Source organism: Heterodontus francisci, chromosome 13 (genome assembly GCF_036365525.1).
Source record: "Heterodontus francisci isolate sHetFra1 chromosome 13, sHetFra1.hap1, whole genome shotgun sequence".
NCBI lineage: Eukaryota > Metazoa > Chordata > Chondrichthyes > Heterodontiformes > Heterodontidae > Heterodontus > Heterodontus francisci.
The window spans coordinates 120,514,320-120,526,293 of NC_090383.1; the positions used below are offsets into that span (position 1 = coordinate 120,514,320).

Here is an 11,974-nt window from a genome sequence, read left to right on the forward strand (position 1 = left end):
CGGAATCCACCTGTCCCAGGTCTGGGCTCAGGCCCAGCGTAACAAAAAAAATGGAGGGTGCGGAGGCGGAGGCCTCTGATGAAATGGAGGTCTCTGAGCCTCCGTGCCCAACTGGGAAAAAGAGGAGAAGGCACCCCTCCAGGGAGGTAACACCCCTCCAGTGAGGTGCAGGGCCCATCCGTTGGAGGGGAGCTGTCTCCTGGTTCGGGTCCCCAGCTTCCCCCTGCCACCACCATCGTCAAGGCTGCAAAGTCTGGGCAGGAGGCCACTACCCCTATGGATGGAGGGGAGGGGGAAGCCCCTCTACATGCAGCCCCTCCTGTGGGAGCAAATGGAGCCCTACTTGTGGTGGGGGAGCCTGGGGACGCTCCTGGAGAAGCCTCCCAGTCTGCCACTGGGTTGAGTGCCCTGAGTGGAGGGGAGGGTGAGTACCCAAAGGGTCTGCCCTCCCAGCCAAAATCCATCACCGACCAGGAGAAACCCGACCCGGTTATAATTGAAAATTTTGCCCCAACTGCTGGGTCTGTGGGTGCTGGCTGGGCAGGAGATGGCCTCCTCTCTCCGCCTCCGGTCCCGGCTCTGGCTGGATTTCCAGAGTCGGGCACTTCCATCTCCCCTGGACCACTCATTGGCCTGGGGACGGAGGTGGAGGGGGGTCCTGAACCACTGGTACCCACAAGCTCCAGTTCCATTCTCGAACCCAGAGAGGACTCCTCCGCCATTGATCCTGGGGGTGGGATCGTGACGGAGGCAAAACCAGCTGGCGCGGCCGGATGTCCGCCCCACAGTGTGTGGCGGGTGCGTCGGCTGCTGGCGGTGACGACCCGGAGGAGGATGGGGATTCGGTGTGGGGCATGGAGGACGATCTTGATTCCATCGCCAGTGAGGTGGTGGAGTCCCTCGTGCCTCCCACTGAGTCTCCTCTCATCCCCACGGCGGAACACCGGGATTTCCTCGCAGCTTACAGGAGTTGCCGCAATAAAGTTCAGCTGGCCCTCGGCTATTGGCCGAATCTGCCGCTGATCATCCAGTCCGTCCGTGCCGCCTTCAAGAAAGAGGGCAAGCGCGCGGGCCTGAAACTGGTTGCGAGGCGCCGATTTAATGCATTCCTCAATGGGTTGCTGGGGGAGTGGAAGGCCAGGTGCACTTCCGCTCCCTCCTCACAGTGAGGTGTTGGTGATGGTTTTTAAGTACCTTTGACATGAAGATAACCATAGCCAGCCTCAACATCAACGGCAGCAGGGGGTCTCACCGCAGATTTCACAATCTCTCAGTCCTCAGGGAAGGGAGATACACGGTGAGCTTTCTGCAGGAAACCCACACCGTTCCGGGAGATGAAGCCACCTGGTTCCTGGAGTGGCAGGGTGGGGTCTACATGAGTCACCTCGCCCCTATTTCTAGTGGGGTGGCTATCTTGTTGGCCCTGACTTTTCAGCCGGAGACCTTGGGGGTCAAGGAGCTAGTGCCGGGCCGCTTGCTCCACCTCGCAGTTCACCTGGGTAGCGTGCCGCTCCACTTTGTGAACGTGTACGCGCCCTGACCCGGCGCGTTGCAAGCGCGCTTCTTTGACTCTCTTGAGCTCCATCGATAACGGCGAGTGTATCATCCTCGGGGGGGATTTTAACTGTACCCTTGAGGTGGAGGATTGCTCCGGTCCCCAGCATGGCCAAGTTTCGGTGGAGAAGTTGAGGGAGCTGAACAGTCGGTCACCTTTCTCTCCCTCGATCAGGAGATGGCGTTCGACAGGGTGGATGACGAATACCTTTTTGGGACTCTGCGCGCTTTCGGACTCGGGCCGCATTTCGTGGCCCGGGTCCGACTTTTATACGCCGCCGCAGAGTGTCTAGTCAAAGTTAATGGGTCCTTGACGGCGCCCCTTCGCTTTGGGAGAGGAGTGCGTCAGGGATGCCCCATGTCCGGCCAATTGTACACCATCTGCGTGGAGCCGTTCCTGTGCCTGCTTCGCAGGAAGTTGATGGGATTGGCTCTGCGTGAGTCGGCCATGCGGGTCGTCCTCTCGGCTTACGTCGATGACGTGCTCCTCGCGGTCACGGATCCCATTGACTTGCAGAGGATGCGCGACTGCCAGCAGACCTTTTCTGCTGCGCCCTCCGCAAGGTTCAATTGGGAAAAATGTTCCGGACTCCTGGTGGGTCAGTGGCGGGTGGACTCCCTGCCGGAGGAGTTGACACCTTTTGCGTGGAGCTCTGTGAGTTCACCTTAGACCCGCTGAGGAAGCCTGGATGGCAAACTGGCAGGAGTTGGAGGCGAAAGTCACCGCTCGTCTGGGGCGCTGGACAGGACTGCTCTGAGTGCTTTCCTACAGGGGCCGAGCACTGGTCATAAACCAACAGGTGGCCTCGATGCTGTGGTACCGGTTGGTCACTTTGGCCCCGCCCCCTGCATTCGCCACCAAGATCCAGAAGAAACTCGTCGATTTCTTCTGGGGCAAGAGGAAACACTGGGTCTCTGCCGCGGTCCTGAGTCTCCCGATCGAGGAGGGCGGCCAGTTGCTGGTATGCGTCCGCACCCAGGCTGCGACTCTCCGCTTTCGGACCCTGAAGAGATACCTGTACGTCAAGCGTCCTCCCAGATGGTGTGCGCTGGTGACATATTTTTTCCGCCAGTGTCACTGCCTTCAAGACGACACTCAGCTCCTGGTGGAGTCCGTTAGCCGCGCCTCTCTGAGGGAGTTGCCTATCTTTTAGTGGGATCTATTCCGAGTCTGGAACATGGTCGCCTCCAGTCAGGGCGCTCCCCCGCCAGTGGAGGAGAGCGCCTCGGCTGTCCGGGCGGCCGACTCCGGGGACGGTCCGGCAGGCGGAGGAGTAGCCGAAACCCCGGGATGCCCCTCACTACGGGTGGCGAAGGGGCTCGGGAGTGCGGAGCGCTCCCGGCCAAGCTGACTCCCGCTCGGCCGGAACTGCTCATCGGACCCAGGCCCCGAAACCTTCCTCGGGAGCCGGTCCCGCACAACCCGAGCCGCCTCTCGGAAATGCCCTCCATGCCATTCCAATCGGCGCGGAGGGGTTTCCTGTACGGGCTGCTCCTGCACACGCTCCACTTCCTCGCCCTCGTCAGCCGGCCGGACACGCCCTGGCGGTCCGCGTTGCCATCTGGCGGCGAGGGGAAACCCCGATGGAGGTCTCTCTACGCGGGAGTCTTCCCCCTTTACATCGGGGACCTGGGGTGGAGGGTGTTGCACAGGGCAGTCTCGTGCAATAGACTTTTACGTAGGTTCACGGACTCCCAGGCCGCCTGTACTTTCTGCGGCCAGGACGAGTCCGTGTTCCATGTATATATATATATATATATATATGGAGTGTGCGAGGTTGCAGCCCCTCTTTGAGTATTTGAAGGGGCTGCTCCTCAAGTTCTGGCTGCACTTCAGTCCCACGCTCCTGATCTTTGGGAACCCGGTGCGGAGGGGCGTGGGCCGGGAGGAGGATCTCCTCGTCGGTCTGCTCCTGGGCCTGGTCAAGGTGGCCATTCACAGGTCCAGGCTGCGGGCCGTCAGGAGGTCCGTCCTCCCCAATTGCCTGCCCCTCTTCCGCGGTTACGTTCGCGCCCGGGTGTCTCTGGAGAAGGAGCATGCGGTGTCCGCCGGTACGCTTGAGGCCTTCCGCGACCGGTGGACACCGCAGGGACTGGAGTGCATCGTCGACACCGAGAATGGCATTTTAATTTGAGTTTTTGTTTATTTCTGGTTTTAATAAAGTTATTTAAAAAAATATAAGTATGTTTATAAAGGGGGCCTGAGCAATAAAGGTCCCCTCGACATGAAAAATATAAAAGGGGCCTGGGGTATAAAGGCCACCTTGGAAAAAAAATTTTTTTTAAAATGGGTTTAGATACAGTGTAAAGCTCCCTCGACACTGTCCCCATCAAACACTCCCAGGACAGGTCCAGTACGGGGTTAGATACAGAGTAAAGCTCCCTCGACACTGTCCCCATCAAACACTCCCAGGACAGGTCCAGTACGGGGTTAGATACAGAGTAAAGCTCCCTCGACACTGTCCCCATCAAACACTCCCAGGACAGGTCCAGTACGGGGTTAGATACAGAGTAAAGCTCCCTCGACACTGTCCCCATCAAACACTCCCAGGACAGGTCCAGTACGGGGTTAGATACAGAGTAAAGCTCCCTCGACACTGTCCCCATCAAACACTCCCAGGACAGGTCCAGTACGGGGTTAGATACAGAGTAAAGCTCCCTCTACACTGTCCCCATCAAACACTCCCAGGACAGGTACAGCTCAGGCTAAATATAAACTCATTAATGTATTTCACCTTTTTGGACATCTGATGGTTTCTATTTCTAGACCTGGGAAAGCTTCAACCTGTTAAGTTCCAGTTTTGCTGACGTGTGCCGTTCCCAGAGGTCCTTTCCCGCCAGGAGTTTGGTTACCCCTGCCTCATTCCATTTGTGCCCTTAAAGCCAACACACAGAGGAGCTTTTCCCACTTAGGCATCTGTACTAAACCAAACCTGCAGGCCTCAAACTGGTGGCTCAGCAGTTTTCTCCTACAGTAAAAGCATGAGCCTCTTTTATGGCTCATGAGAGCCCCTTACAGGCAGACAGGGACCATCCCTTAACAGGCAAACAGGGACCCCCCCTCACAGGCAGACAGGGACCATCCCTTAACAGGCAAACAGGGACCCCCCCTCACAGGCAGACAGTGACCCCTCCTCACAGGCAGACAGGGACCCCCTCACAGGCAGACAGGGACCCCTCCTCACAGGCAGACAGGGACCCTCGCTCACAGGCAGATGGGATCCCCCCCCTCACATGCATAGATGGGAGGCTCTCATTAATAAGGATGAAAGGCCCCTCCCGCTCCTTCACAGGACTTCACCCAACAAATAAATACAAACAAAACCCAGAAGTCATCGTGGGCCTGGAGATCTGCTTATATTCACTGAAAACATTAACTTTGTTAGAGCACAGTAAGATCCCAGATAAAGACGGGAGTGAAGGTGGGGCCCACAAGCCAGCCCTCAGTCCCCTCTCTTGTTCAGCTTGCGTTTGACAATCCCCCGCAGGTAGAGGGCTGAGAAGCTGCTGCATAGAATCAGCAGGATGAAGTTGATGCAGGAGGCATAAACAGTGCCCTCATCACCCCGGGCGAAGAACATCTCACGCCGGTTCCTGTAATCCAGCAGGACAGCCTCCAGCTGGGCCAGTGTACAGAGAGCCAGGAAGACATGGAAGATCTGGTGGCCGTGCCCCACAATGTCACAACGTCCGGGGAAGTACTTCTCCGGCACGGGGTAGGAGAAGAAACATGATGCCAGGATAAACAGAACAATCTGCCAGGTGTGGTACCAGATGGCTTGGTCAGTGCAGCCTGTGACCCAGCAGGTAGCAATTCGGTGGACAATGGGGCTGATGTCCAGCGCATAGGCCAGAAAGGCAGGCACCATCTGGCAGATTTTGCGCCTGATTGGGTAAGGGCGCTGGAAGTGGATCTTGGAGAAACAGCAGCCTATGCAGGAGAGCCAGCCAAGGAGAGCAGCAGTGGGCAGGAAGAACTGATGGATCACCTGGTACCACTCGGGCTCTGTGCAGTAGTAATAATGTGCCAGGGCACTGCCATATTGATAGGCACCCACACCCACATAGTCCAGGAAGTAGAAGGAGTAGTGGGCCAGTTCAGACTTGGACTGGAAGAGATGGGCCAGGACACTGCAGGACAGGTAGGTGATGCAGGCAATGATAAAGAAGCATAGTGGCAGGCCGTAGACGGTGGGGAATGTCGAGGTTGTCTCCAGGAATACCTGGAAACGGATCACGAGCACCAGCGCAGCCAGCAGGTGGGTCCAGACGTTGAGGGCCTCATTGTGCTGCTGGAAGAGGCTGAGCAGATAGTATTTCCAATCCTGCTCCACTGGCCGGTAACCACTATGGATGTAAGGCTCCCGGAAGAGTTTGGGGACGTCGGTCTCCATCACGGTGCTGGGGACACTTGGCAGAACATCCTCCAGGAGCTGCTGGGGATTGATGGTGATGGTGCTAATCCGCTCTAAAATACTTCCAACCACATTCCCACCAAGTGAATTCTTCAGTTTCATTTCACAAAGCATCTGGACCACCTGAGAAAGAAATGAACAGAATGTTTAACACCACCCAATGATTTAGACACCCCCACCCTTCCCCCAGGTCCACCACCCAATGATTTAGACACCCCCACCCTTCCCCCAGGTCCACCAACCAATGATTTAGACACCCCCACCCTTCCCCCAGGTCCACCAACCAATGATGTAGACACCCCCCCCCCCCCACCCCACCTCCCCCCAGCTCCCCCCTCCAGGTCCACAAACCCATTCCATAAAGCATCATAGAATATCAAGCTTGGAAAGAGATCATTTGGGCCCATCATGCCTTTTCCAGTCCTCGCTATTCAACCAGGACGGCAGATTCCAATTCCACTTCCCTGCCTTTTCCCACGTCCTCTTGCATTATTCTGTTTGAAATGCTACTCTAATTCCCTTTTAAATGATATTTCAGCCTCCATTTCAACAGCCACTTATAAGAACAGAGGAGGGAATTCAGTGCCACGAGCCTGTTGCATCACTCTGTCAGATCATTGCTGATCTGCGTCTGAACTCCACTTTCTTGCCTTCGCTCCATGTCCCTAAATCCTCTTAACAACAAAAAATAATCTCAGTCTTAAAAATTTCAGTGGACCTCCAACAGCCACTGCCTTTTGGGAGAGTTCAGATTTCCACTCCCCTTTGTGCAAAGAACTGGTTCTGCAATTCACTCCCGAACGGCCTGGCTCTAATTTTAATATGGTGGCTCTTTGTTTTGGACTCCGCCCACCAGAGGAAATAGTTTCTCTCAATCGACCCTATCGAATCTCTTTATTATTTCAAACACCTTGACTGGATCACAACTCAATCTTCTATACTCAAGAGAATACAAGCCTAGTCTCTGCAACCTGGCTCCATAATTTAACCCTTTAATCCCCAGTATCATTCAGTGACTCTCCACTGTGCTGCCTCTGAGGCCAGTATGTTCTTTCTGAGGTATGATGCCCAGAACTGAATACAGTTACTCCAGCTCTGATCAAAACTCTCAATAACTGAAGAATAACTTGCTCTCCTTTGTAATCCAGCCCCCCTGAAATAAAGACTATCATCCTGTTAGCTGTTTGGATTAACTTGCTGCACCTGTGCACTAGCTTTTCATAATTTCCATCGAAGTACACTCAGATCCCTTTGCTCCTTCACAACTTCTAGACTGTCACCTTTACAAAACTATTCCAATTTGTCTTTCTTGGATCCAAAGTGAATGATAACCGAACACGTCCCCACATTAAACTCCAGCTGCCAGAGTCTCATTTACTTAATCTGCCTATATCCCTTTGTAACTTCCTGCTCCCATCCACAGAAATTACTGTAGCTCCCAACTCAGTGGCATCAGCCAAGCCTTGCGTATTGATTCCTTCATCTGAGTCATTGATAAATATTGTGAACTTCGGATGTCCCAGTGCAGATCCCTGGGCAGTCACACATGTTACATCCCACCCATCAATCACTCTGTGTGACAGAGTTCTCCCTTTGCCCCGTCCAGTGATAATCCTGAGATCCTGCTCTAAGGAGACGGGCTGCTGGGATGACTGTCTCCTACAGGCATATGGCTTCTGTTCATGATTCACAGCCCAAGGTTATTTACCTTGGTCCAAAACAATGACTCACCTGTGATTACAGCTCTGGACGGTGCTGCATTTGTAATGAGATGTTCTTTACTGGCACCTCACATACAGCACCGACATCATTACTGTCAGCTGATGAGCCTGGCCTGTACACACCTAGCCAGCAGTGCAGTTTCCCCAGTTACAATCCTCGGCCTGCCTTCTCCGAACAGCAGGGCTATCCCTCAGCACAGGCAGGGTTAGACCAAAGAAATGAGATTAATTAATGTAAACAGGCCCAGCACACTTTGAACCAATTCATCTAACACTAGAACCCACTATACAGCGTAATATCCTGAGAGAATTCCCTTCCTTTCCTCCCACCTTTCTCTCTCTGCTTCCCTCTCTTTCTTCCTCCCTGTCTCTCACGTGCACACAGAGATGCTTCCCCCTTGCCTTCCTTGTTTCTATTTTCCTCCCTGATTCAATCTGTGGAGTAATTCCAAGGGATTGGGATGGGAACACCAGATCCCATGTAACTCCAGGGGATTGGAATGGGAATACCAGATCCCATGTAACTCCAGGGGATTGGAATGGGAATACCAGATCCCATGTAACTCCAGGGGATTGGGAAGGGAACACCAGATCCCATGTAACTCCAGGGGATTGGAATGGGAATACCAGATCCCATGTAACTCCAGGGGATTGGGATGGGAATACCAGATCCCATGTAACTCCAGGGGATTGGGATGGGAACACCAGATTCCAGTGTAACTCCAGGGGATTGGAATGGGAACACCAGATTCCAGTGTAACTCCAGGGGATTGGGATGGGAACACCAGATCCCATGTAACTCCAGGGGATTGGGATGGGAAAACCAGATTCCAGTGTAACTCCAGGGGATTGGAATGGGAATACCAGATCCCATGTAACTCCAGGGGATTGGGATGGGAAAACCAGATTCCAGTGTAACTCCAGGGGATTGGAATGGGAATACCAGCAGTAGATTTCTGGAGCGGACTGTATGAAAGCCATTGGAGTCCTGTTTCTAACTGACTGAGAGTTGTATCGAATGTCATCTTGCTAATCTTACTGCAGTTTGAGCTCTTGTCTTTTATCCTCCTTCTCAGCAGGAATCGCACATACTCTCTGTTAGCCCCTAACTCTGAGCAACACTAGCCCAGCACAACAGAGTAAAAGACAGGCTTTGGTCCATGAAAAACTGGATCTGCTGATGGAAATGGTAACTGAACACTTCAGTGACAACACCCCTCTCCGAGTAATATCTGAGCAAAAAGATTTCTCTTACGTCTCTCCAAAAGCAGCTGTTTAGGTTATAGATCCACAGCAATTCAGGAATATCTCCAATGCAAACCATCTCACACTGACCCACCCAGACTCAGTCTTACTGACCTGTGTCGTTCCTGTTCTACTCTGTCCTGTGTGGGCTACACACTCCCTCGTCTGCCTATCTCTCTATGACTCCAATCCAAGCCTCAGCTCATGGGGAAACAGGAGTCTCTGTGAATTAAAAGACCTCCCTGGTGAGAATTACAACATCAACAAGCAGGAAAAAGACTTTATAAAACTCCCAAACCCACTGCACACTCAGAGCAACACAGAATTAAAATGGTTGCAAATATTGGTCAATCTCAATCTGGTGACAAGGGGTAAGGAAAAATTCTAAACCGAACTCAATAAAACCAAACTGCTGAAAAGCCGATGGGTCTCTGTGAATCCGGCATTTTCTGGAGAAAAAGAAGTTCATGCTTGCAGTGAAGTGAAGAGGTCGCCAGACTCAAAGTAGAACAGTAATTGCTGTTGTTGGCCTGGATTCCTGAGACTGCGCACATCCCAGCTCTGATGTCTGTGTCTCCATGGAAACCCACAATGACAAAGCATTTGCTGTCTGTGTGCAAGGGGCAGTCTCTACCAGTGCCCACGTTTATTCACGACCGCCCACCCCCCCCACGAAGACTCATTACTCAGCTCCCAGACCCTCTTAAAGCAACAACTTATTGTACCTTTTCTCTCTCTCTCTTTCCCTGCTGGATATTCACGAGCCCTGGAACACAGTCACAGTTTAACAGGATGGGGCAATCAAGAGCATCGGGAGCCAGAGCCACTCCTGTCAGTGCCTGGCACTGAGATGTCCACTGGACTGCCACTAGGGCTGAGAACTGTGGCTCATTAACCTCCACATTAGAGGTCAGAAGTGGTGCAAGGCGGCTGGGGAAGTTTAAAACTACTCTGCTTAAAGATTTCAGTGAGTGAGTGGTCAATTTGTGGAACAGGCTTCTTAGGGAGATGGTGGGAGTGGATAATATTGATTCATTCAAACACAAATTAGATAAGATTTGTTTCAGAAAATGTTATTTTGAGACTCTGGGCTGGATTTTACCAGACGTCAGGGACGTGGCGGGGGGGTGGGGGGGGGGCCCGGAAAATACCTCCAGGAGAGGCCCACCATGGGCCTCGACGCTGGGAAAGCCCCTCCCCATATTACCAGCAGCGGCAAGGCCTCATGGTGGCCCCTCCCCCCACCCCCGCCACCACTCGGCGACGGCAACTTTATTTAAATATGTAAATTAATTTTAATTAATGAATAAATACTTACCTCGTCGCGCCAGCCGTCCTGCTGCGATATTCTGGCTGGTTGGCGAAACTTCCGCGCCTTCGGATCTCTGAGGCGGCACACTGGTGGGGAGGGGGGAGGGGTTACGTTTTAAGGGTGGTGGGGGGAAAGGTTGGGATCGTAACATCAGTTTTCTTGAGGGGGAGAGGGCAACAAATAAACTGTTTCCTCATTGGGAGGGTGGGAGAGCGGAATGAAACTTTTAATAACATTTTCAGTTTAATTTAATCCTCGTACTTTAAAAATTTAAATTGAACAGAAGGGCTGGAAGCCCTTTAGAAATGGTGCCAACGCCTGCACGGTGGTGCCGGATGCCGTTGCCGGGGACAGAGTGCCCGCCTCCTCGGCATCATCGAGGGTGGGCCAACTGCTCCGGCCATGTCAATGAGCCTCCGCGCTAAATAGCTCAGCGGCTCCGTGGAGCACTTCTCGGGCATGGGCCCCACCAGGTTTCAAAACCCGTCGCCGAGGAAAATTTCAGCCCACAGTCTCTGTGTAATTTGAGACATGATGTGTGGTGAGTGTAGCGAGCTTGGGAAAAACAGGTAACTTTGGATCTATGGTTCCCAAAGCTCTCCACCATTGGGGATTCTCATCACTTCAGGCAGGATTTTACCAGCCCTCTGGAGGTGGGCTGGGGGGGCGGGGTGCGGGAGAGATGGTAAAATAGCGATGGAAAACAGCAAGAGCCATATTGCAAGGGGTGGGAATGGCAGCAGCTCGGCCGCCCGCCGACTTGAGGCAGGTGGCCAATTAAAATAATGAACTGGCCTATCAAAAGCCATTTTATGCCTGTGCTGGCATTTTACTAGCACTGCAGACCGCCACTGTCCCTGCTTCATCGGGAGACCGCCAGGCCGATTGAGGTGGCCTCCCAGAAGCTGCATGGGGAACTGCCTTCCTCTAACAGTGAATGGAACACCTCCATTCAATCCACAAGCATGACTCTGAGCTTCCAGTCGCTTGTCATTTTACTTCTCCGCCCTACTCCCACTCTGACCTCTCTGTCTTCCAATGAAGTTTAACAGAAGCTGGAGGACAGCACCTCATCTTTTGATTTGGTACTTTACAATCTTCCAGACTCAATACTAAGTTCAACAATTTCAGATCAGAACCACTGTCCCTATTTTTTCAGACAGTGACTGATTCTGCTGTTGCCATTTACACCTCCTCTAGCCCCATCTTTTGTTCCTCTGCTTCTCTCATTACCATCTCCTGTTGCCTTGCACCATCATCCCTTTTGTCATTGAATCTCTTCTGCCCTCCACCCTATCACAGACCTTCCCTTTTGTTCTTCACTCCTCCACCCTTTCCCTGGCTCTGTACTTGCTTAAATCCTGTTACATAGAGTCATAACGGAACAGAAGGAGGCTATTCGGCCCACTCAGTCCATGCTGGTCTAACATCGCTAACTTTTTCCAGTTCTGCTGAATAGTTATCGACCTGAAACATTAACTCTGTTTCTCTCTCCACAGATACTGCCAGACCTGATGAGTATTTCCAGCATTTTCTATTGTCAATTCTATTTGATTGTGTCTGATCTGTACTTTAACTCCATAACCTGCATTTGCTCCATATCCCCTGATATCGAACAAAAATCTATTGATCTCACCCTAAAAATGTCATTTGTCCAAGCATCCACAACCGTTTGGAAGAGTAAGTTCCATATTTCCATTACTGGTTGTGTGAATGCACACACACAC

At 52.7% G+C, this 11,974-nt stretch overlaps 1 protein-coding gene across 5 annotated transcripts; it reads right to left on the reverse strand.

Annotated features, from left to right (window-relative positions):
- Positions 1 to 4,899: 4,899 nt before the first annotated feature.
- Positions 4,900 to 9,771, reverse strand: LOC137376163 (membrane progestin receptor beta-like). Of its 5 annotated transcripts, XM_068044190.1 has the most exons (3): positions 9,661 to 9,771; positions 8,946 to 9,157; positions 4,900 to 6,092 (listed from the first exon to the last, which is right to left on the reverse strand). In XM_068044190.1, the coding sequence occupies exons 2-3, from the start codon at positions 9,012 to 9,014 to the stop codon at positions 4,998 to 5,000; spliced, it is 1,164 nt and encodes a 387-aa protein (XP_067900291.1). In that variant the 5' UTR covers positions 9,015 to 9,157; positions 9,661 to 9,771; the 3' UTR covers positions 4,900 to 4,997. The 5 variants fall into 5 exon arrangements, with proteins under 5 accessions (XP_067900291.1, XP_067900295.1, XP_067900290.1 ...); XM_068044194.1 differs by lacking the exon at positions 8,946 to 9,157; XM_068044189.1 differs by lacking the exon at positions 9,661 to 9,771 and having other exon boundaries at positions 8,946 to 9,441.
- Between the last annotated feature and the right edge of the window lie 2,203 nt (positions 9,772 to 11,974).